General features: G+C 42.0%; 1 protein-coding gene across 4 annotated transcripts in view; it reads left to right on the top strand.

The window, feature by feature from the left end:
• Window positions 1–26,041, top strand: part of gabbr2 (gamma-aminobutyric acid (GABA) B receptor, 2) — a 935,143-nt gene that overhangs the window by 783,245 nt on the left and 125,857 nt on the right. For all 4 annotated transcript variants that reach the window (XM_048520955.2, XM_048520937.2, XM_048520945.2 and 1 more), the window contains 2 exons: window positions 12,055–12,135; window positions 19,678–19,828. In XM_048520955.2, the coding sequence (XP_048376912.1) occupies window positions 12,055–12,135; window positions 19,678–19,828 (232 nt within the window). The remainder of the gene's footprint in view (window positions 1–12,054; window positions 12,136–19,677; window positions 19,829–26,041) is intronic.

Raw genomic sequence — 26,041 nt, 5'->3', positions numbered from 1 at the left:
TTAAATGAAGGTGTGAACAGATGGTTCTTAAAATTATCTACCATGGAGCACTAAAAAGGAAGCATCAATAGCTGGTTAACAGTAACATGCTGCTCATGAAGCATGGTGAGATCTGCTGTTGTTGTTTTCAGATTTTGAAAAGATTTTATCTTCTGACAAAATTGCCTTTTAAAATTTTAGCAAATTCAGTCAACTTGGCTGCAGGAATTGGCTGTGGCTGTATGTTTGTATAGTATAAGATTGAGTGGTACAAAACTCATAGCAGTTACATAACCAGGCCATTAGTCAGCCTTAACAAAGTGTGGAGCTGGATGAACACAGCAGGCCAAGCAGCATCTCAGGAGCACAAAAGCTGATGTTTGGAGCCTAGAGTCTTCAACAGAAAAGGGGGATGAGGAGAGGGCTCTGAAATAAACAAGGAGAGAGGGGGAGGCAAATCGAAGATGGATAGTGGAGAAGATAGGTGGAGGGGAGAGTACAGGTGGGGAGGTGGGGAGGGGATAGGTCAGTCCGGGGAGGACAGACAGGCCAAGGAGGCGGGATGAGGTTAGTAGGTAGGAAATGGAGGTGCAGCTTAAGATGGGAGGAGGGGATAGGTGAGAGGAAGAACGGGTTAGGGAGGCGGGGACAAGCTGTGCTGGTTTTGGGATGCAGTGGTGGGAGGGGAGATTTTGAAGCTTGTGAAATCCTCCACCAGAACTTCCAATTCCCCAGTCCCCAACACCTCATTTTCACCATGGACATCCAGTCCCTACACACCTGCACTCCGCATGCAGATGGCCCGCAGCCCCAACAGACCCCTCTACCGACACCCTCATCCACCTAGCCAAACTCATCCTCACCCTCAACAATTTCTCTTTCGATTCCTCCCACTTCCTACAGACAAAGGGGGTGGCCATGGGCACCCGCATGGGCCCCAGCTGTGCCTGCCTCTTTGTAGGTTACGTGGAACAGTCCCTCTTCCGCACCTACACTGGCCCTAAACCCCACCTCTTCCTCTGTTACATTGATGACTGTAACGGAGCTTGAACAGTTCATCCACTTCACCAACACCTTCCACCCCAACCTCAAGTTCACCTGGACCATCTCCAACACATCCCTCACCTTCCTGGACCTCTCTGTCTCCAGCTCAGGCAACCACCTAGAAACTGATGTCCATTTCAAGCCCACCGGCTCCCACAGCTACCTGGAATACACCTCCTCCCACCCGCCCTCCTGCAAAAATTCCATCCCCTATTCTCAATTCCATCGCCTCCACCACATCTATTCTCAGGGTGAGGCATTCAGCTCCCGTACATCCCAGATGTCCTCGTTCTTCAAGGACCCCAACTTCGCCCCCTGCAGTGGTCAAGAATGCCCTCGATCATATCTCCCGCATTTCTAGCAACTCATCCCTCACACCCCACCCTCGCAATAACCGCCAAAAGAGAATCCTGCTAGCCCTCACATACCACCCCTCCAACCTCCAGATATAACGCGTCATCTTCCGACACTTCCGCCATCTACAATCCGACTCCACCACAAAGACATTTTTCCATCCCCACCCTTGTCTGCCTTCCGGAGAGACCACTCTCTCCGTGACTCCCTTGTCCGCTACACAATCCCCTCCAACCCCACCACACCTGGCACTTCCCCCTGCAACCGCAGGAAGTGCTACATTTGCCCCCACACCTCCTCCCTCACCCCCATCCCAGGCCCCAAGAAGACTTTCCACATCAAGCAGATGCTCATCTGCACATCTGCCAATGTGGTGTACTGCATCGGCTGTACCCGGTGTGACTTCCTCTACAATGGGAAAACCAAGCAGAGGCTTGGGGACTGATTTGCAGAAAACCTACACTCAGTTCACAATAAACAACTGCACCTCCCAGTCGCGAACCATTTTAACTACCCCTCCCATTCCTTAGACGACATATACATCCTGGGCCTCCTGCAATGCCATAATGATGCCACTTGAAGGTTGCAGGAACAGCAACTCATATTCCACTTGGGAACCCTGCAGCCCAATGGTATCAATGTGGATTTCACCAGCTTCAAAATCCCCCCCTCCCCCCACTGCATCCCAAAACCAGCCCAGCTCAGCCCCACCTCCCTAACCTGTTCTTCCTCTCACCTATCCCCTCCTCCCACCTCAAGCGGCACTTCCATTTCCTACCTCCTAACCTCATCCCACCTCCTTGACCTGTCCATCCTCCCCGGACTGACCTATCCCCTTCCTACCTCCTCTCCCTACCTCTATACTCTTCTCTCCACCTATCTTCTCCTCTATCCATCTTCAGTCCGCCTCCCCCTCTTTCCCTATTTATTTCAGAGCCTCTCCCCATCCCCCTTTTCTGTTGAAGGGTTTAGGCCCAAAACATCAGCTTTTGCGCTTCTAAGATGCTGCTTGGCCTGCTGTGTGCATCCAGCTCCACACTTTTTTATCTCAGATTCTCCAGCATCTGCAGTTCCCATTATCTCTCATCAGTCAGCATTGTTCAGCTTGGTACTGTGAGACACTTACATAGGAAAGAATTTTGTCAGAATAAGCAGGTGGATCCTTTTCCCAGATTTAACTGTTTAAATTGTAGCAAAGCCTTCTTACTCCTGCTTCTTATCATTTTATCTGTAAGGGACCTTGTTATGAAATGTTTCACACATCAACTTTAGTCCCTCTGTCTCCATCGGAGCTTGGATTAGACAGAGTACTTCTTAGGTGGGACCTTACCTGGTCGTAATGCCACACGCTGATCTGTAAAGTAAGTACCACTCCTTGTAACAGGAGAAATGGAAACCCTTCATGTTGTGATGATATAATGCAGGTTACTGTGCAGTGAGGAAAGCTTAGAATGCACCTTCTGTTTCTGCACGTAGGGTCAATAAGACTATAGGACTTTACCCTGACTTTCATTCCTGGGTTAGGGGCACGCAGATGGGAGAATCCCTAGATCCGTGCCGCCAACCTTTACAATAGCCACTTCCACTCCCCATTTTCAGTGCAGAATGCAGATTGGAATGGAGTCAGGCCAGGAAACCAAGCAGAAATCTTCCCTCAGCTCCAGCACTGTGCCGAAAAAATGAATTTAAAAAAAATATATAAAGCATTACTGTTGCTCTCATGCCCCTCACCACCTCTCATCCCTTTACTCACATCTCCATTTATGCAAGCCCATGCCACTTAACATGCTTTACTCATCCTACTTTTCCCATCATACCTCCAATGATCCTTATCCATCCACATAGCCCCTTATAACTCCTTTTCCACCCTCTGCTCCTCCACCCATAACCATGGAATCTCATAACCACTGTGCCAACTTAGTTCCTCTTTCCCACATCACCGTTTCCTTTTTGCCTGCAGTGTCAACTCATCTCATATCTACAATATGGTCACACAGGAGAAAAGAAATAAAGTTTTTCACTTAAAGTTCTGTATTGCAGACTAGATTCAGAAAAACACTCCTATTCATTACATTACATTTTGCTAGGTCCTGACAGGTTTGACATTTCTTGACAGACTTTTTACTGGATTAACAGTTCCAAGAAATTTAGGCAACTTCTGATGTCGTCACCTTCACAGTTAACAATCTCAGTGTACCTGACCCCTGAGAGTGATCTTGAATCACCGTCCCAAAGGGAACATGACTCTCTTTCCCCAATGCAAATCTGAACCCCAGTGTCCTAGCATCACATCCTTAGTGGTACAAAGGTGCATCATGACCATCTTAAAGAATTGTACACTCAACAGAGAAAGTAAGAACTGTCGATGCTGGAGCCAGAGATAACACAATGTGGAGCTAGAAGAACACAGAAGGCCAAGTAGCATCACAGAAGCAGAAAAACTGACATTTCGAGTCAGGATCCTTCTTCAGAAATGGCTCCTGAAGAATGGCCCCGACTTGAAATGTCAACTTACCTGCTCCTGTGATGTCACTAGACCTGCCGTGTTCCACCAGCTCTAGGTCCACACTGTGTACTCTCAACAGAACTGTTCTAAGTTAGCCTGTGCTGTACACTCTGGGTTCCAAGCAGTGACATTACTAAACTGAAACTAAATAGAAGGAGCTGTATATAAATAACTAGTTTTCTCTAGGAACCACATATTCATGAAGCTAGAGCTGACTCCACCTTCACGGAAGTAGGGAATGCCATGTTTGTGGGCAGGACTTCTGATTTCAGGCCACATGCAGAACTTTTCCATGTCTGAGGAACTCTCTGACTTGGTGAAAATTCTTAGGCTCCAGCTTCAGTTTGGCGCCCAATACACTGTATTGAGAACTTCTCACCACTTCACGTGCCCAGAAGGATTTTTTTTGCAGTTGATTGTTCAACAGAACAACCTGCCAATACCTCCCATGACCAGCATTTGAGTGCTGCATGAATCTGTCTTTGAGTGGTCAGTCTTGGTGCTGTAATCAATGGTGGGTAAATGATACATTTTGATGAAACAGGAAAAGCACATCAATTAAAATGACACTGTCATTGAAAGAGTGTGGCCACTGTCTGTCTTCTGATTTCTTTTCACCAGCATGCCCTATGTCTTGGCTACAGTTAAACACAGATTGAGACCGAAAGAACCTTTGACAACTAGGAAGGACAGGAGGCAAAGAAAAGGTGGAGGGGTGGCTCTGTTAACTAATCATGACATTAACTCAAGGGAGATGGATGACCAAAGTTCAGGAAAACAGGATGTAGAAGCTGTGTTGGTAGAGCTAGGAAAAAGTGAAGGCCAGAAATCACTTGTGATGGTAGTGTACAAATCCCTTAACAGTAACCACGCAATAGGATGAAGTACGAGGATCAAAGTAATGTGAAAAAGGCAAATTTTGTCAAGCTTTTGTCTTGCATTCATCCGAATAATTCACAAGACCTGCCAATGTATGTGGGCTACCAATCCAATAGCCTGGCAAATGGTATCAAACAGCATGGCTTTTTGGCTGGTTGCAAAGAGCAAGGTACCAACTAGCCCATCCTAGTAAAATAGAATAAAAAGAATAGAAAAAAAGAAAAGAATAGAACATATTGGAATAGAATAGTCATTATTGTCACATATACTCAATGAGAATAGTGAAAAGTTTATATGTCTCCAAATACAGCGCCTTCTTAGTTACAGAAGTACCTGGACACATCTTCTTTTGTGACAAGATTCTAGACAATACAGGGATAAGATGTCCAGCATTACAGAAAACAATTCAGAATAGCAGGCCACGCTGGCACTGAGCTTCCAGTCTGCACCGAGCCCTGGCTCAACACGGTGCTAGTGACATTCCAGTGGCAAGAGGCCACTTCAGGAGGCAGGAAGGTCACCATGCCGTGCCAGTAGGCCCCTATGGGAGGAGACCTCTGCAGGAGACCGGAAAGTCACCATGCCAGACCAGGAGGCCGCTGTGCTAGGCTGGGAGTTGACGTCTGAAGCCAAGAATCGTCACTTGCCGGAGATGGGGCATCGTCGCCGGAAAGTGAGGATCGTTGCTCTCCAGAGGTCACTGGAGGCCAAGAGTCATCGTTGAATGCCAGGACTCGAAGGGGAAAACAAGAGGAGAAGAAGAAGAGAAAAAGCAGTAGGAGGAAGAAAGAAAGAAGAGAAAGAAAACAAAACGAAGAGGAGCGGGCAGAGCAGATGAGCTACCAGTAGAACCTTGTACTCCACCACCATCTTGCAGTGCCCAGCACTGGGTGTAATTCTGTATTTGGCATTTAATGCAAGGAAAATTACATACAAAACAACTGATGTTATGTTTCAGTTATGAAGGGAATCGGTGACACCACAGCTCCCAGTATTGGCCTACTTATTTAAGGAAGACTGGAAATGTATTGGAAGCAGTTCAGGGAAGGTAAACTCAGCCAATACCTGAAGGGTCTAGGCCCGAAACGTCAGCTTTTGTGCTCCTGAGATGCTGCTTGGCCTGCTGTGCTCATCCAGCCTCACATTCAATACCTGAAATGGATATGTTTTCTTATGAGCGCAGGTTGGACAGTCTAGACTGGAATTTAACAGAGTAATTGATTACTTGATTCAAACATAAAAGAAACTGAAGGTTCTTGATGTGGAAGGATGTAAAAAGGATGTGGGACAATCTAGAATTAGGGATAAGGGATCATCCAATTAATAGAGAGATAAGAAGGATTTTTTTCACACAGAGGCTGGTGAATCTTCCTCAAAATTTGGTAGGGAAGAAGAGTCTCTGCATATTTTTGATGGAGAGATAAATTGTTGATGTATAAGCAGTCGATAGGTTATCAGGAGTAGGAGTGAATGTAGAATAATCAAATCAACCTTTACCCTATTGAATAGTGGAGCTAGCTCAGGGAACTGAGTGCCCTCGCCCCAGTTCTTAATTTGTGTTGCAAATCTAGGGAAGGAAGTGGATAAGTAAGTAGCTAGTTGAGTAGACTTTCTTTGAACTGCTTCCAGTATATTTCCAGCTTTCCTTAAAAAAGTAGGCCAATACTGTGAGGCATGGCCTCATGATGCCCTATATAACTGAAACATAATTGTTTTGTTTCTAATTTTCCTTGTAATAAATGCCAACATCCTACTTGCTTTCCTAATTAATATATTACATTCTATATTACTTCCCGAAATAAACAGAAGACAATCCCAGCTCTGATTTTCCAAATTACTTAACATTCTTCACAGTCTATTCGACAGTTCAAAAACTTTCTTCGAGAAGATACTTACTACATTATTAGTGAAACAAAGTTATCAACAAATTATTATGAATACAGTTTGGTCGTAGCATTCCTTTTTGTGGATCCATGAACATTGCAGAAGAAGTTATCTCTACACCCACTGAAAAGGGCCTGCCCAACATCCAGCCATACTGACTGACCCAATCATTTGCCCTGATCCCAGCATCTTCAATAAATGAGGTACTCAGTTTCAGGTCAGCAGCCTCAGTCATTTACTAAATATGAATCTGGCAAAATGAATGAAAGCTTTATGGAGGAAGAACTGACACTGAATGATATAATTTTTAAGAGCAAAGGCACTGGTTACTAGACACTCATTTTTTCAGAGCTTGAAGAATTGTCCACACTATTAAGTGACATATCCAAGAACTTTCAACAAATTATACTAAGGGTGGAGTTTTCAACAGATGGCCTGAGCCAGAATGATGTGATAGACAGAATTAGGAGCTCCCTTTCGCACTTTAGTGAGCTATGGCATGAGTACCTTCCTTCTAGATTGCCTGCCTAATCGGAAAGTGCAAGTAGGATGGCAAACCAAAACTGCCAAAGGAAAGATTAGTGACCCCAGCATAGGTAAGAAAGACTGAGCTTGATAACGGTTCCTGAGGCTGCAGCAATCATGAGAATGGGAGGACAACTAGGAAGACTGAAGGATCTGCTGCTGGATCTGAGACCATTCAATAAGACAACATTTTCCAAGTAATGAGAGGCTAGACTCTCAAACCATATAGATGTGAATAAAAATGACCAAAGGAATCAATGATGAAATGTGACTCTTCAACCTGAGGATAGTGTACCACAAGGATTCAGGAATTCAGGAGGGCACTCAGGTGCCAAACTGCGCATTCTGCCTTTCCCAGTATTTTCTTGTACACCATTCTTCAGACTGACGCATGTTGTAGGCCTCTCCAGGCACCCCTTCAAAATCCAACTGGGCTGTCACTGCTCGCCAATGTTCTACTGGTATTTTGCACCTGTGAATTACAGTGCCCTCCACAAACCCTTCCAGCAGCTCGACGCAAATCAGAGCAAACACTTGTATCTTTGTCAGCTTATGTGCTCCTGAGATGCTGCTTGGCCTGCTGTGTTCATACAGCCCCACACCTTGTTATCTCAGATTCTCCAGCATCTGCAGTCCCCATTATCTCTGACTCATATCTTCCTGCTTTCTTTCTTTGTATAGGAAGAGAGTGCGAAATGGCTGGGAATGTAGTTTAAAGTGTAGCAGTGTAGTTTAAAGCTGGTTTAAGAACTTAACTGTTGTTATACATCTGCTAACAAAATAATCAACAAGTACAGTGTTATAGAAAATAGGAGAAAATGCAAACCAGACCTTTTATTTATTTTGAGCTCGCAAGACTGCAGATGCTGGAGTCAGAGTCAATACAGTGTGGGGCTGGAGGAGCATTGCACGTCAGGCAGCATCAGAGCTGCAAGAGAGTCAACGTTTCGGCTGTACACCCTCCTGATGAAGGGTCTAGATCCAAAACATCGACTCTCCTGCTCCTCTGATGCTGCCTGACCTGCAGTGTTCCCCCAGCTCCCCACTGCATTGACTTCTGTTTATTTTGATGATAATATTTCACATCAGACTCTGAACTCTTCTCCCAATCATTTTGGAGAGGCTAGAAGGTAAATAAGGCCAGGCTATACTGTACTTTGCCATAGCAGAAGCAATGTCAGCATAATGCAGGGGCTGATCTTGGAGCTTTGTCCATACAGAGTATGAGTTGCCTGAACAATGAACCCCTCAGTTATACAGCTGCTCAGAGGTTTTTGCCTCTGGAGAAGGAGACCCCAGGTGAGGAGGCTAAGCTTGGCAAAGATAGTGGGAGGAAATCATCATGGGATGAAGCATTAGTTTAGAGATACTTCACCCAAGCCGTGTCATGAATGATGGTGGCAAATTATTTGTAATATTTACACTGTATTTCATTTGCAAATGTACAATGGGAAAAGGTGATCTGCTGGTAAATACATAGGGCAAGCAGGCCGATATGTGTGATTTTGATTTACTACTGGAGTTGGAAATAGTTGTATGACATTCAGTTCAGACTTTAACATCTGCCAAAATGTTCTTGCAGCAATGAATTTTGCCTAAAAATGATTTTTAATCAGATAATTGTCCAATTCGCTTCTGAAAGTAATGATTGAATCCACCTCCAACACACACTCATACAGAGCTGCTGTTAGGAAGTTGACCTCAATGAGAATTTACACCAGTATTTCTGCTGCATTCAGTAACTTTATGTGTAGCATGAAGAGTAATGGGCAGAAATTTAAGTATAAAGAAATACAGGCAGATGTGTCAGGGAGACAATTAAAGTCTCAAAAATCTGTTCCCTGACCCAATCCAGCTTCAAACATATCATTTTCTGGCTTTAACTGAAGCCAACAGGATCAAAGGAAGTGGATTCTAACCTTAAATAGGATAATGAAACTCTGAAACACATTTGTGTTCTTCTTATGAAGTTTAGAACATCAGTTGTGTTTTCCAAGCATTGAGAAATACGGCAGCGTTCTCAATGGAAGTACTTGCTGAATCTGGAAAGTTGACCTCACATCCACCTCCTCATTTGAGGTACCTCTCTGAGGAATCCCCATGATTGTACACTTCATCCCTCCAACCCAATTAGGTTTCCTCCCTCACTTCTCCACCACTAACTAGGCTACCATCGACCAGAAACTCGCCAACATAAACATAATGGCTGCAAGAGCAGGTGAGAGCCTAGGAGTACTAGGCGAGTAACTCACTTCCCGAATCACAGAGCCTGTCCACAAGGCACAAGTCAGGAGTATGATAAAATACTCTCAATGTATCTGAATGGGTGCAGCTCCAACAACATTCAAGAAACTTGACATCATCCAGGACAGAGCAGCCTGCTTTGATTAGCACACCCTCCACCACCGATGCTTAGTAGCAGCAGTGTGTACTATCTACAAGATGCACAGCAGAAATTCACCAAGAATTTTTAGATAGCACCTTCCAAATTCAGGACTGCTTCATCGAGAAGGACAAGGGCAACAGATAGAGCAGCCACCACTTGTGAGTTCCTCTCCAAGGAACTCACCGTTCCCTCGCTGTTGCTGGATCAAAATTCCTTCTCTAAGGTCATTCTGGTCTAGGCACAGCATAAGATTCAAGAAGAAAGCTCTCTACCACCTTCACAAGGCCAATTAGATATGGGCAATAAATGCTAGCCAGCTTGCAACCCCCATGTCCCATGAGTGAATAAATAATAAAGCCCCCAAACCTCTCAACCTTCACCATAGTACAGCAAACCTCACGCTAATGGATCTCACATGCCCCAATTCCTTCTATCTAGTAGATCCTTCTGGTTGCCATTACCACCCCTCTCTCACCCCAATTAACCTGATCCTCAGCCCTCTTATGCCTTCTCATTCTTCTTACATTTTCCAGGTGGAATATATTCTCCAAATCCACTCTATCCTGCCAGTTCACAACGATGAAAACTTGTGCAAAATCTCCTGGCCAGTCATATTCTCCTCAAGGAAAACAGTCACAACCTCTACATTCTGTCCTCATAGCTGAAGTTTCTCATTCCTGGAAACATTCTAGTAAATCTCTTCTGCTCTCTTCCCAATGAGTTCACATCTTTCCTAATATGCGATATCCACAACTGCACACAATATGCCAGCTGATGTCAAACAAGTGCCTTATACAGAGTCAAATTCACCTCCTTGCTCTTGAACTCTATGCCGCTATTAAAAAAGCTGAGAACACTATGCCAACTACTGCCTCTACCTGTCATGCCACCTTCAATAATCTATGCACATATATGTCCAGATTCATCTGCCCTTGCATCCCCTCTAGAATTGTACCCCCTAATTTTTATCATCTTCCGATGTTTTTCTGAGCAAAGTGCATCACCTCAGACTTCCCTTCTTTGAACCTTACTTGTCACCTGCCCATTCCACCAATTTGCAAAGCCCTACTGTTGTTCCATGTGGTCCTCCTCATGGTTTACAATTCTTCCAAGTTATGTGTCATTTACAAAATTGTGTTTATACTTGCACACCACGATCCAGATAATTAATGTACATCAGGAAAAACAAGACCCCCAGAACTGACTGCTGGGAACCCTAACACAAACACTTCCTTTGTAATTGTCTAAAGAAGGTTAACAAAATGTTGGTGCAGAAAAGTAGTTTGTGGTGTAATAATAGAGAAAAAATGGTTTCAGCTCTTAATGCAGAGACGTTGAGTGCAATGCTTGAGATGTAAAGAAGCTTGTCTCATTCAGCACTCATGATTCCAACTCCAGAGAAAATGCAGACTGGTAGCTTGGCTTATGAAGCACGCTCATATGATCTGGAAATGAATGTGGTAGAAGTTTACACTACTTAAGTGAGCTATCAAATTAAAATGACTGTGTAATACTGTGTAGCAGGTAGACGTTCCAAATTAATCTCCAGATAGACAAGTTAAATGAATCAATCCACAGTATGTAAAGCAAAATTACAAGTTGGTGCACACTGTGATTCAGTTTATAAATAATTTTAACTGAAAAGAATACATTAATGAAATGAGAGTCAGCATTGGTGCCATATGTATTTTTACTATTCATTCAGGTCCAGATTAAGTAAAGCTTCAAATCATCAATAGATCAATGGATGTTTAATATTTTCTTACCAGTATTAGACTAGAAATGTAATGACATATTCCAGAGAATCTTTTCATTGTCTTTGTCCAGGAAATAGATATCCATTGATCAAGAACATTTAAACACACCTTCAATCAGTTTGGACACTATCTTCTGAATGTAACACTGAAAGAAAACGAAGTTGAAGCCTAGATAGAAACGCCCCTTGATTGTCAATTGATTACATTAACTCATGATTGATTTCCTGATGTGTTTTCTGAGTGAAGGTTTTGCATTTCGAGGGCCTCATCATAAATACTGCTAATATAGATATCATTAATATAACAATGATTTGGCTTAAATGAATCAGTGTTTATTAGTTTGATGCATTCAGGAACTAACTAAAATACCCAGACCCAGTATTACTTTTTTGGGAGGGAATCACAAATATGTTAACTTTCCCTGCCAAAAATAAGCAAGAAACAATCTATCTCAAAAAATTGATATTCAATTTGACAGACATAAGCAGGAATTTTAATGAGATAAAGTTATTTCAATTTCAGTTACCAATTTAATCTGCAGAGGTTTGAACACCTGGCTACCTCATTTCCTAGTTTTCATTCAGTTTGAAGCAACTTTAACTTGTCTGATGGAGTGATGATTAAACAAGCATAGAGAAACAGATCAATCAAGTGTATATTATTGCCGTATAGATACTACAATATTCAGAACATCAATTCTTTGGTGATATGTGAATGCCATGTTCCATCTTTTTTTTCAGACAAAATAGAAGTTAAAGTTGGAGAATATAATGCCATAGCCGATTCCTTGGAACTGATTAACAACACTCTTAGATTTCAAGGTAGGACGAGCGCAATGTCCATACGTGATACATTTGAAATTCAGTGGGGTGAGATCTGCAATTCAGGATTCACCTATATTTCAGTTGAGCTAAATCTTCAGCTTCAGTGAATGATATTTGTTGTGTATGTTTAAAGCTGCACCCATCCAGCCAAATGCGAGTATTTCATCACATTTCCAACTGTGCCTGGTCCACTTCAGTTTCTGATAATATAACCTTTGGGATTTTAATTGTTGGGAAGTTGAATGTCAAATGAAAGTGGTTAAACTTTCTTTTGGACACAGTTTTGGCCAAGCATCTGTGTTGTATAAATGTTACTTCCATTTATCGGTCTAAGCCTGAATTTAGTTCATGTCTATTGAATGCAGGCACAGACTGCTTTGTGCTCATGCAAGGAATATTGAAACTCAAAATGTACATTCAGCAAACAATTAGGAGTTCAATGGCACTTGGCCTTTGTTGGAAGGGAATTTGAGTGCACAAACAAAGAAGTCTTCCTAAAATTGTACAGAACTTTGGTGAGACCACGTTTGAAACACTAAGTAGTGTTGATATCCATATTTGGGGAAAGATAAATTTGCACTGGAGGCCATACAGCAAAGGTTCACTCAATCAGTTCCTGGAATAAGGCATTGCCCTAAATGAGAAAGACGTGGTCTTTCTTTCTGTCTTTTATTGAAGCCCAGTGTTATATGTATGCTGGACAAATTGATAGAGGGCTCCAGGAGAGCAGATAACCATCATTAATTTCCTACATGCATCTGGAGAGAAACACACCTTGAAACTTTATGCAGGCTACAGCATGCATGTTACACGTCTTATACTTCAATATCCATGTGTCAGATATTATTTTTATTTCCCACTGTCATTACAGGTATTGACTGTTCCTCATCCAAGGCCTTATTAGCACGGCTTCTGGCCACGAACATTGACAGTCTGGATGGCCTGTGTGTTATTCATCTGTGCATCTCTAGTTACCCCCATGCTTTGCTAGCTTTACTTTTTACTGTCTATATAGCCAAAGCTTAGATCACTTAGCCCATTCCATTCTTCCTGTTATCCCTGTGCTTTTGGCCTTTGGCCTAGTCCAAGGTAGCCAATGCAGTGCCATTGTCTTTTCCCTTCATGCTCTGACACCCATCAGGTTTTCAGCATCAGATTGTGAAAGCAAGCCATCTGTGCAATTTAGTCCTTCACTTAAGTTCCCTGAACTAACATCTCATTGCGCCAATTTCTAAATTCCCACATTCCATCTTCTATGTGACTACTTGGTGTGATTAATCAAGCATATGAAAGATAAATTAATAACTGTTATTCAATAACAAGTTGCTGGAGATGATTCGAATCGGTCGATGTATCTGTATATTTGTCAGCTAATTCCACAGCTCCTCCCACTAGCTGGTGGATTCAACAGGTTTAATGTTGTCTAAGGAAACAAAAAAATGCTGGAAATCACTACGGGTCAGGCAGCATCCATGGAGAGAGAGCAAGCTAGTGTTTCAAGTCTAGATGACACTTCACCAGAGCTGCCTTGCAGTGTGGAGGATGCAGAATTTATGCAACAGTTAGAGGATTGCGGGGTGCAGTGCTGAGGGAGAAAGGACATTGATAGTTCAGGGAAAGTGAGAACAGCAGAATGGTGGTGTGTCCAACTACCAGACAGGAAAGAACAGACCGTCCCACTGGAGTTGGGGAAGGGGAGAGAGGACACGGTGACAGAAGATGTAGCAAGCAAAGCTAAAAGAGAAGGAAGGAATGGGAGTGGGTTCACAATCTGAAGGTTTTAAACTCAATATTAAGCCCAGAAGGTTGTAAAGTGCCTCGTCTGAAGATGAGACGTTGCTGCTTGAGTTTATGCTGTGATTCACTGGAGCATTGCAGATTGCTGAGGACAGCCAAGTGGACAAGCCTGCTAAGGCTTAGGCATCTTGCTGGGCTAAGTCTTATACACTTCCTGTGCCTTGGTTCAGATTACGCTGAAGTATTCAGTTACTGGTGGGATTATATACAAGGACTGCTTTGGTATTTTATCAGGTTGCCTCTCAAACTTTCCACAGCTTGCTTCTTTATATATTTCAACCTGTTACACCTTTCGCAGTCTTGCTGTACCTGTGGTTACTGCAATTTCTGATAACCTTATTCACTGTCCATGAGTCTGCCTATTTTGGTGTCATGCGCAAACTTACTAATCATGCCTTATACATTCTTATCCAAATCATTGACATAGATAACAAACAGCAATGGGCCCTGCACCAATCCCTGAGGCACACTGCTAGTCACAGACCTCCAGTCTGACAAAAGTTCATCCGCTATTACCCTCTGCTTCCTATTATCAAGTCAACTGTGTATGCAGTTTGCCAATTCTCCCTGCATTCAATGCGATCTAACCTTCCAGAGCAGCCTACCATGCGACTGGTACCAAGATCTTACTGAAATCCATATAGACGATGTCGAACCCCCTGCCCTCATCAACCCTTCCTGGTCACTTCTTCAATGAGCTCTAACAAATTTGTGAGGCATGATCTCTCACGCATGAAGCCATACTGCCTACTCCTAATCAATCACTGTCTTTCCAAATGCATGTATATCTTATCCCTCAGAACCTTCTCAAGTAACTTATCTACCACAGGTGTTACGCTTATTGGCCTATAGTTCCCAGGTTTTTCTTTGCAGCCTTTCTTGAATAAGGGCACAAAGTTTGCTTCCCTCTGGTCTTCCAGGGCCTCACCCATGGCTAATAATGATGCAAATATATCAGCCAGGGCCCCCATAATTTCTCCTCTAGCCTCTTGCAGAGTTATTGGCCCTGGTTCAGGACCAGAAGATTTATCTGCCTTCATACATTCTAATACGTTCAACAGTTTATCTACTATGATATGGACTGTCCCCAAGATATCGCCACTAACTTCCCCAAGTTCCCAAGTCTTCATGTCTTTCTTCACAGTAAACACGGAGGAGAAATATTCACTGAGGACATCACCCATCTCCTGCAGTTCCACACATACATATCCGTTTTGGTCCTTGAGGGGTTCTATTATCTCTCTTGTTATTCTTTTTCCTATAATATGCTGAAAAAAATCTCTTTGGATTCACCCTAATCTTCTCAGACAAAGCTATCTTATGCCCTCTTTTCACTCTCCTGATTTCCTTCTTCAGTAAACTTCTGGATCACCTATGTACCTCCAGGGATTCCCTTGATCCCAGCTGCCTGCACCTGAGCCATGTCTCCTTTTTCCTGGTCAAAGTGTCAATATCTCTTGTCATCCAGTGTTCCTTACTCCTGCCAACGTTGCCCTTCACCCTCACAGGAGCATACAGGCCTTGAACTCTAGCTGTCATACTTTTAAAGGCCTCCCACTTGCCAGATATCTCTTTGCCAGTAAACAAACTATTCCAATCAACACATGCAAGCTCCTGTCTAATTCCATCAAAACTTGCCTTGCACCAGTTTAGAATTTGAACCTGTGGACCAGTTCTGTCCCTCTCCATAACTATTTTAAAATTAATAGATCTGTGGTCACTGATCCCAAACTGTCACCTCAGTCACTTGTCCCTTCCCAAGTGGGAGCCTCTATACACTGCTCAAGGAAAACTTCCTGAACACACTTAACAAATTTTGCTCCATCTAAGCCCTAAACTCTTTGGCAGTCCCAGTCTATGTTAGATTAATTAAAATGCCCTACTGTGACAACCCTATTGCTCCTGCAGGTCTCCCCAGTCTGCAAACATATTTGTTCCTCTAATTCCTGTTGAGTATTTGGGGGCTTACAGTACAAAAATGTCACCATCCCCTTTCTACTTCTCAGCCGCACCCAAAAACCTCACTGGATGATCCCTCCATTATTTCATCTCAGGTCAATGACTTAAAAGAAATTCTGGGATTTGCATTTTAATCAATAGAAACCTGTATCTCCTTTCTAACTGATTAAAGATTGAACAGGAGGCAGTGAGCCGGCCATTTTTAAGGTTATTACATTTCTGCTTATAAATTCCATGTTGGTAATTCTCATCTCCCACACTACACCTGAGGAAGGAGCAGAGCTCAAAGTTAGTTTTTTTCAAAAACCTGTTGGACTATAACCTGATATGATGTGATTTTTGACCTTGTCCTCCCCAGTCCAACACTGGCACCTCCACATCCGAGATAGAGTAGATATGGTGAAGCTATTTTCTTTGGGAAAGTGATAAAAAAAAGGCATAGATTTCACATGTGAAAAAAAAAGCGATGTGAGAAAACTCTTTTTTGTTTTGCAGACGTTTTGTTACCAATGCTGGGTAACGTCCTCAGTGCAGCCTCCGATGAAGCATCAGTGTGTTTTCCCGCCTGGTTTTTAAACTCTGGGGTCCGTTGAGATGAAATGCCTCACTTCTGGTTTTCCTTCGTAGTGGAATGTATGTGGGGCCGAGTTCATTGTGTTTATTAATAGCCTGCTCCGGGACAACATCAGGGAGATACTACACGCCCCGACACACTCATCACACTACCCTCCATCAGAAACACGTTGGAACTCACCACAAGACTCCGACCATTGGGCATCAGAGTGGCACACAAGCCCACGTCAACCCTCCCACAAATGCTCACCGGAACTAAAGACCCACTCCCTGCCATGGACAGGACCAATGCCATCTACAAGATCCCCTGCAGAGACTGTGAGAAACACTATATTGGACAAACAGGAAGGAAACTAACAACAAGAGGACATGAACACCAACTGGCTACAAAAATACACGGCTAATACTCACTCATCTCAATCCACATGGACAAGGAGAACCACCATTTTGACTGGGACAACACCAAGATCCTGGGACAGGCTAGGCAGAGTGAGGCACAAGAATTCCTAGAAGCCTAGCACTCCTCCAAGCAGGCTATTAATAAACACATTGAACTCAACCCCATATACATTCCACTACAAAGGAAAACCGGAAGTGAGGCAATCCATTACAACGGACCTCAGAGTTTAAAAACCAGGTGGGAAAACACACCGATGCTTCATCAGAGGCTGTACTGAGGATGTTACCAAGCGTGGTAATGAAACATCTGCAAAACAAAAAACAGCTCGGCGAGCCAGCCAACCTCAACACCCACAACCTGAGCTACAGGTCTACTCCAAAACCTTAAAAACACTTTTTTACTCAGCAAATAATTAGAAGCATGGAATGCACTGCCTGGAATGTGGTGGAGTCAGATTCAATTGAGGCATTAAAGAGGGCTTTGAATGATTGTTTGGAAGAAATAATGTACATTCGTGAGGGAGAAACAAAGGGTTGGGACCAGGTAGTGATTCCTGTTTGAAGTTCTGGTGCAGGCAGAAGGACCAAATGGTCTCCTCTGCATTATAAAAATTCTGTGACCCTTTAACTAATTCATTTGTTCAAAGTGTTCCCACAAATAGAAACATCGACTTCTTCAAGTCCCTTCAGAATCTTCATACTTCAAAAAAACCCTTTATTTTTCTAGACTCTAAAGAATAAAAGGCTAATCTATCTACCTGTTCTCTAATCTCTACCTGTTTGGATATATATATTTTTCCTTTTAAATGTACGGGACCAAAATTGTACTCAGTATTCCAGGTGCAGTCTCACCAACATTCTGTTTTAAACTCCCTGGTTCCAAATGCCTTCCTAGTTATTTGCAGCACCTTACTCACTCATCCTGTTGAAATGATCCCTGATCTTAATTCACATCTAATGGTATTTCCCATCTTTACATTGCTGCTTCTCACATTATTCATGCAACATTTGTCACTGTGTTATGTGGAATAGGCTTCCACCCAATAACAACCCGAACAATAACCTTTCTCCAACTCAGTGGAAGTGATCTTATAAAAAGCTAATTGTAACTGCTGCTTACAATGTTCTTAACAATGGGAATCAATCAATCAATTCTATTTGGTCCCAGGTACATAGAACATAGAACATCACAGCACAGTACAGGCCCTTCAGCCCTCGCTGTTGTGCCAACCTGTCATACCGATCTCAAGCCCATCTAACCTACACTATTCCATGTACGTCCATGTGCTTATCCAATGACGACTTAAATGTACCTAAAGTTGGCGAATCTACTACCGTTGCAGGCAAAGCGTTCCATTCCCTTACTACTCTCTGAGTAAAGAAACTACCTCTGACATCTGTCCTATATCTTTCACCCCTCAATTTAAAGCTATGCCCCCTTGTGGTACTAACATCTTGGAACATATTTATCCTTTACATATACTAGAGGCGAGACTGCTAAGGATCATTAAATTGAACCCTAAGATTAGGCATTGTCCTCAATGAGAAAGACACTAATCCTATGCTGAATTCAGTGAATTGCTAGCCCAGTAAAAATAGACCACACTACAATTTGTGCAGATTCTACAGTCTTCCTCATTCCTATTTTTCTTAATTTTGTATCATCGGCAAATTTCCAGATTTTGTTTCCTATCCTAATGTCTCAATCATTTATTTACAAAGCGAATAAAAGCTGACCACACACTGACTCCTGGTTTTCATCACTTTTAATCTGTACACAATGCAAGCAATGCTAAATTGTATTTTCATTTCTGGCCATCAGAGGAATCTCTTTACGCCGCAATGTTTCATCCTGTATCATATAACTGCAGGTTTGAAGCAAGGCTCTTGTGGTACACTTAATTAAATGCCTTCTGAATGCCATGCTGCATTTACTGAATACCCTTTATCTATCCAAACAGTTGCCTTTTATGTAACTTAATTCTCTGGTTCTCATAAAAACTAAATCTTTCTTTTTGACCCTCTTCTTATTTGGCTCCAATATCTAGTTTCTAAAATATGCTTTTATGTCTCAAGATCTTTAAATGATAAACATTGGGAATGCCTCAAGTACAGTTATCATTCCTTTCCAGCTGTTGATGCCCAATGCCCTTGTCCATGACCCCCATGGTACTAATGCTTTAAGCACCACAGCAACAATAATTGAATGAGTGGGCCTCATATTATCAAGAAATTTTCAGTCAGCGGAGTGCAAGCAAATGAGTTGCCTGATGAATGAGAAACACTTCATCTGCCCTAGAGCGTCACTACTTTCTGGAAACAAAATGAAACGTATCATTTCAAATACATAATTAAATAATGAATCCTTGGTCAGGCGAGTGTCAGTTGGAGTGTGATGACTTGTGCTTTTCAATGTTGATGCATAGCTAAAAGGTGCCTTTCAAGGTTGTCAAGACAACATGTTTTTCTGCAAATACTGATTCAGAGATAGTAGGAACTGCAGACGCTGGAGAATCTGAGATAACAAGGTGTGAAGCCGAGTGAATACAGCAGGCCAAGCAGCATCAGAGAAGCAGGAAGGCTGATGTTGTAGGTCCGAAGGATCCAGACCCGAAACATCAGCTTTTCTGCTCCTCTGACGCTGCTTGGCTTGCTGTGTTCATCCAGCTCTACACCTTGTTATCTCTTGCTCCAAATACTGCTCTGTTTTTGATTTTGGTGATTTATTTTAATGTGCTACTGCTTCAGCGTGAAGCTCAGTGGACTGTATTTCTCATCACCTTAAATTGAAACTTCTGATTCTGTTTTCAGGTGTTGAGCCTCCAAAGGACAGAACTATTATACAGCCCCAACTACGCAAGATCTCCCTACCACTCTACAGTATTCTTTCTGCGTTGACCGTTTTAGGAATGTTCATGTCCAGTGCTTTTCTCTTCTTCAACATAAAAAATCGAAATCAGAAGTAAGGATTTTATTTAAACGTTTTCTTGTGGGACAAAAGATGATACAGATGTTACGTAAGAAAAATTAATGTCAGCATGTGATCACAAAACATTCTTCAAATCAAAACATTTACATAACATTGCAACACCCGAAACAGAACTCGAATTGATTATACTGCCCATCCAAATGAAAGATTACAGTCCTGCCTTTGATCTGGGGCAGCTGTTAATTTTGAGGATGAGTTATCAAATCCATGAAGGTATTTTTGTTTAGCCAAGTCCATGGATTTGCCAGTAGCACTTGGCATGCAGATGTTGACAGTAGGGGCTAAACCTGTGATAGATTCGAGATAGCTCTCATGTTGAAGAATTAACCATTTCCAAGTAATTGCTGTGGTTTTCTTGAATGATTTTAATCAAGTAAATAAGGAAGTAATCACCAGGAACTCTAGCCATCTTACATTCTAAATATCTAAATTACCACAAAGCCATTTTAAAAGCAAGTTTTGCAGTCATGTAGGGTTTATCATGATCACTGCAACCAGATTTTTTTCTTTACTCATTCACGGGATGCGGGCATTGCTGGCTGGGCAGCATTTATTGCCAATCCCTAATTGCCCAGAGGGCAGTCAAGAGTCAACCACATTGCTGTGGGCTTGGAGTCACATGTAAGCCAGACCAGGTAAAGATGGCAGTTTCCTTCCTTAAAGGAAATTAGTGAACCGGATTGGTTTTTCAATAGTTGGTAATGGATTTATGGTCGTTGTTAGACTTTTCATTCCAGATATTTATTTAATTCAAATTCCACCATCTGCCATGGCAGGATTCAAACCTGGGTCCCCAGAACATTATCTAGGTCTCTGGATTAACAGTCCAGCGATAATGCCACTAGGCCATCACCTCCCCGACAGTAACGAATCAAGTACTTTTGAAGCATAGTCTCTGTTATAATACAGGAAACATAGCAATTACTTTGTGCACAGCGGGGTCCCATAAATGGCCATGCAGTAATGACCACATAACATTCTATGATGTTGAGCGATGGATATATATACTTATCAGGACACCATGGATATGCCCCTGCTTTTCTTTGAAAGAATGCCGTGGGATCTTTTATACCCATTTGAGAGGGTAGAAATGTTTATAGCTTTATCCAAAAAAAAGCACATCTGACAATGCAGTACTTGCTCAGCACCGCACTGGAACAGTAGCTTTGATTTTTGTGCTCAAATCCTGGAGCGGGACTTGACCAAGGACTTTGTAGCTCAGAAATGAGAGTGCTTCCAATTGCACCAAAGCTGGCATATACGTTCACATTTATTCTGTTGTGTGGAAAGATGTCATCACCAATCTTCATTGAAAGAACTTGGCCTTTGTAATTGTCAGCTCCATGAAGTATCCTTTGATTAATTTGTGCAAGATTGATGGTTGACTCAATGACCTGTATGTGGTTGATTTAGTTGGGGAACAAAGAGTAAGATGACACAAACCCTTTCATGTAGAAGAAGTCTTCAAATGTTTTACAGAAGGAGACAACGCAAATAAGGGATAATGAACAGAACTAAACTATGTGACTGGGGGAGTTAAGAGACACAACTAAGAATTCAGTCAAAAACAATGATTTTGAGTAGGTTTTCAAAGGTGGAGAAGGGGGATGCAACAAAGCAATGTAGGGAGGGTGTTCCAATGAGTCGGCCTAACGCAGATTAAGGATCTGTTCAGACATTTCGTCTGAAGAGGCAGTGTACAAATTCCCAGAGAGAAAGGATAAAGATTGAGGACAAACATTTGAGGTTGGGGTAGAATACAGAGTTAAGCTGAGGTGATCGAGTACAACAATTTGAAGATGAAGAGCAGGATTTTATACTTGATGCTTTAGGGATCAGGAATCTATTGTATACCTGTGTGGGTGGAGTGTTGGTTGGGCAGAAAATGCAAGGATTGAGTGTTGAATAAGCTTGATTTCATTTGTGCAGTCACTGAGGGACACTCATGGTAACCTGACTAAAATTGGACTGAAGCAAGAATTTCTACCCTTTTTAATCTTTTTTATACTGTAGAATTATTTCAGTTCACTTTGATGCATTGTCTAAGTCCTGATAATTTCTATATTCAAATATATTGTGACAAAGAGACAGCTGAGGAGAATAAAAAAGTAGGAAAATATATAATCAGGGCAATCAGAACTAAATGTCTACGTTTTTCTTGCATATTAACTTTTTAAAACCTTTATGGTTGTTTTCCGAATAATAGCCAATATCTTATTACTATATGCTATTCAGCCTGCATAAGTTTTTGTAAATTGTTAGTGCTTACTGTAGGAGTTTAAGGCCCATTTCTCTGACACGTATGTTGAGTCAGCGCAGTACACTGATTCAAATTTCAAACAACCAGTTTCTTGGCATTTGTATTTAGCATGAAAATTTCTCCCTATAATTTTGTGTAATCCAAGGACTAATTTTCTACATTAATATGTTGTGTGCAATATTTTGTTCAGAACAATGACACAGAAGCCATAACAAAGGACAGATAATGCCAGTCGTTACTTCTCGTGTTAAATTGGCATTTGATTTACAGTGGCTAGCACTGCTGCCTCACAGCACCAGGGACCTGGGTTTGATTCCCACCTCAGGCAAATGTCTGTGTGGTGTTTGTGCATTCTCCCCATCTCTGCATGTGTTTCCTCTGGGTGCTCCAATTTTCTCCCACAGTTCAAAGATGTGTAGGTTTGGTGAGTTGGCCATGATAAACTGCCCATAGTGTCCAGGGATCTGCAGGCTAGGTGGATTAGCCATTGGATATGCAAGGTTACAAGAAGAGGGCAAGGGAGTGGGTCTGGCCAAGATACTCTTCAGGGGTTTAGTATGATTTGATAGATCAAATGGCCTACTTCCATGCTGTGAGGATTCTATGATTTTTGAGATGGCACATTTTGAAAAATGTTGCAACAATGTCTTACATATAATGTTCTGCCTTTTGCACTGAGTGCAAACTTCTTCAATGACCATCCATGCTCATGGGTATCTGGAGTTACTGACACAGAATATCATGCATTACAAAAGTTAGGAAAACAATTCATTCAACAATTTTGGATCATATCTTCGCTGAGTTTCATAGAATGTACAGCACAGACACAGCATGTTTAGCTTGTCTGGTCTGAATCAATGCTTATGTTCCTCAAGAATCTCCTCTCGTCTCACTTCATCTAACCCTATCAGCATATTCTCCCATTCCTTCCTCTGTCACGTGCTTATCTAACTTTCTTATAAATATAATTATGACATTTGCCTCAGCTGCAGCCTTTGGCAGTGAATGCCACATTTTATTCCTTACGTAAAGAGTTTATTATTTATTAGATTTATTGTTGCCTATTTATGGCACCTAGCTTCCATCTGCTCTGAACATGGAAGTATCTTTTCTACGTCAATCTGAACAAACATCCTTGTTTTAAAATTATCTATTAGTCACTCCTCCCCACCAAGCCGACCTGCTCTCCTCTGGAGAAAAATAGCCCAAGCCTGTTCAAACAGTCCTGTAAAACTATCCCCTGAGTTCCAATATCAGCCATATAAATCGCCGTCACTTTTTCTAAAGCAAAATCCAAAGCAAATGGCATTTAGAACTAACCACTGTAATCCGAGTGTGCCCCAACCAAAACAGTACACAAGTGTAAAACTTCAGAAATTGCTCAAAATATTCAGCAGATTAGGCAGCATCTGTGGAGTGACAAATTTAATGCTTTAAGTCAATGAACTTTCATTAATCTGCAATGTGAACTTCTACATGCTATCTGATCTGCTACGTGTTTCCAACAATTTGTCTTTTTTCCCCCCAATTACTAGAAACTATGTACTTTTTCTTTGCTTAACATGTGTTCTCTGTTTTTTTTTAGTTCTATTCATCTAGAAATGGTCCTATTAACTAACGTTGCTATTTCTGGTGTTTTGAAAAAATGGTACTACTGGACCCCTGTTCCTCCTCTATCACTTATGGATGCTGTGATAGATGTTTTCAAGATTATGAACAGTTATACTAAGAATGGATTGTGAATAAGTGATGGATTGTCTGTGCTTATCCACTGGATGGGAACAGAAGGGCACTAGAGTCTCTATGGGCAGATTTATTAATGAGCATAATTAATAGACGTGCACTGAGTGGGACAACTTGAGTCAAGTGGGCATGTGTTTTTCATTGAAATGGGCTTTGCTGTAGCTCAGACATCCCAACAGCAGCTTGTTTTCAGGTTCCTGAATGTTCAGAAAGCGTAGGCGTGATGGCATATTGAATCTATCAAAAGAAGGATTTCTAATAAAAGGAACTCAATTAGGGGTAAGCATAGCTGAACTGTCATTGATTCCTAAGGCTTCAAAAGCCATGGAAATAATAAAAAGAGACCTGAAAAGGGTGGATGGGAGGGCTTCGTCCAGTGATAATCACATTGATGTCAACTGGCAGTAAGTGCCTACCTAGAAACTTCTGGGAAGCCATCCATGTGAGCAGTAACCTGCCCTACAAGCCTGACCTATCTGAGGCACTGCTTATCAAACATCTCAAGAGAGTTGATCTTCTGCCTTTAGACCCTGTGTTTGGTTCTTGCCCCCGTTGGCTGGATCCACGTGCTCATTCCCTCCCCTAGAGCTTCTACTCTGTTTCCTTATCAGAAGTTCCAAGGAGGAGCTGTATAATCTGCTTCCATGCTCCTGTGAAAGCCAATTGCAGGAAGGTGTGGATCAAGATGAGTGGAATCCAAGACAAATGAAGTAACTTCCAAGTGGCTGCAAATTGCTTGTCAAGCAGTAAAAACATAAGAAATGCTGTAAGCACCAGCCTCTCACCCAAACTGTACTGCAGTCTTTCAACTTCACTCTTCGAAGATTTCCTAGCTTTCAGTAAAGTACTAAATAGGCACTCTTGCTATGCATTTGAGATAATGGGAACTGCAGATGCTGGAGAATCCGAGATAACAAAGTGTGGAGCTGGATGAACACAGCAGGCCAAGCAGCATTTTAGGAGCACAAAAGCTGACGTTTCGGGCCTAGACCCTTCATCAGAAAAGGGGGATGGGGAGAGGGTTCTGAAATAAATAGGGAGAGATATGCATTTGCCTGGTTGACTCTTGGCGAGTTTTACACAGCCTGGAAAGTCCACATGCTGGCCACTAAACTCAGAGTGCCGCAGTGTACCCAAGGCTAATTGGGAATTTGAATATTTTAATTATTTATCCAATCCCTCCAGATGGATTTCCTTCTCACTTGTAAATACAATCATATTAAACCTGGAATCGGAAGTGGAATACGTCAGATTTCCAACTTGATGCCACTGTTCACACACCATCATACCCACACCCCCACCTTGTCTCACACATGTCCACTCCTCCACATAAACTCAGACCACCAGCTCCCAGCCATCCCCAAGTAGTTGAAATTCTGTCCTCTGATTTCAGCGTAACAAATTTAAACTAATAAATGTGTACACAACTAACTAAACAGAAAGTTAGCTAACGTTTCTTTACACAGGATGATTAGGAAGTTTAATCCTCTACTAAAAGGCATTGTTTGAAATTGATTGCTCAAGTTCTTTTTAAAAAATGAGTGATATTTTATGTAGAATAATTAAAAGGTTTTGGAGAACGTTTGATTAAACATATGAGAAAAGGATCAGTGCACATGTAATGGATCAATTAACCTTTTCCTGTTTTCTGTCCGATGACATTCTATTTCCTTCATTGATACCCGTAGTTTAGAAAGGTACAGTTCCTGTTGATGACCTGTTTTCGGAATGCCTCAGGTTTATTGTAGTTTTCTTTTTATCCTTTCCTTGCTAGTTTTATGAATCTTTTCATGTTCTACTGCTACCAGATATGGTATTATCACTACACCATTAATCCAGAGACACAGGTAATGTTCCGACAACACAGGTTTGAACCCTGCAGGTGGTGGAAATTGAATTCAGTAACAATGTGGATTTAAGAGACTAATAATGACCTTGAAACCATTGTCAATTATTGGAAAACACCCATCTAGTTCACTGATGCCCTTTAGGGAAGGAAACTGTCATCTTTACCTCGTTTGATCTCTATGTGACTGCAGACTTACAGCTTTGTGGTTGATTCCTAACTGCCCTCTTGGCAAATGGGATGGGCAGTAAATGCTGATCAATCAGAGATGCCCAGAGATGTCCTGTGAATGAACAAAAGAAAAATCATGTTGGTACAATGCAAAGTATGCAAGTCT

This window comes from Stegostoma tigrinum, chromosome 2 (assembly GCF_030684315.1).
Source record: "Stegostoma tigrinum isolate sSteTig4 chromosome 2, sSteTig4.hap1, whole genome shotgun sequence".
NCBI lineage: Eukaryota > Metazoa > Chordata > Chondrichthyes > Orectolobiformes > Stegostomatidae > Stegostoma > Stegostoma tigrinum.
Note: the sequence above shows the minus strand (reverse complement) of the source record. Positions and strands in the feature narration are given on the sequence as shown.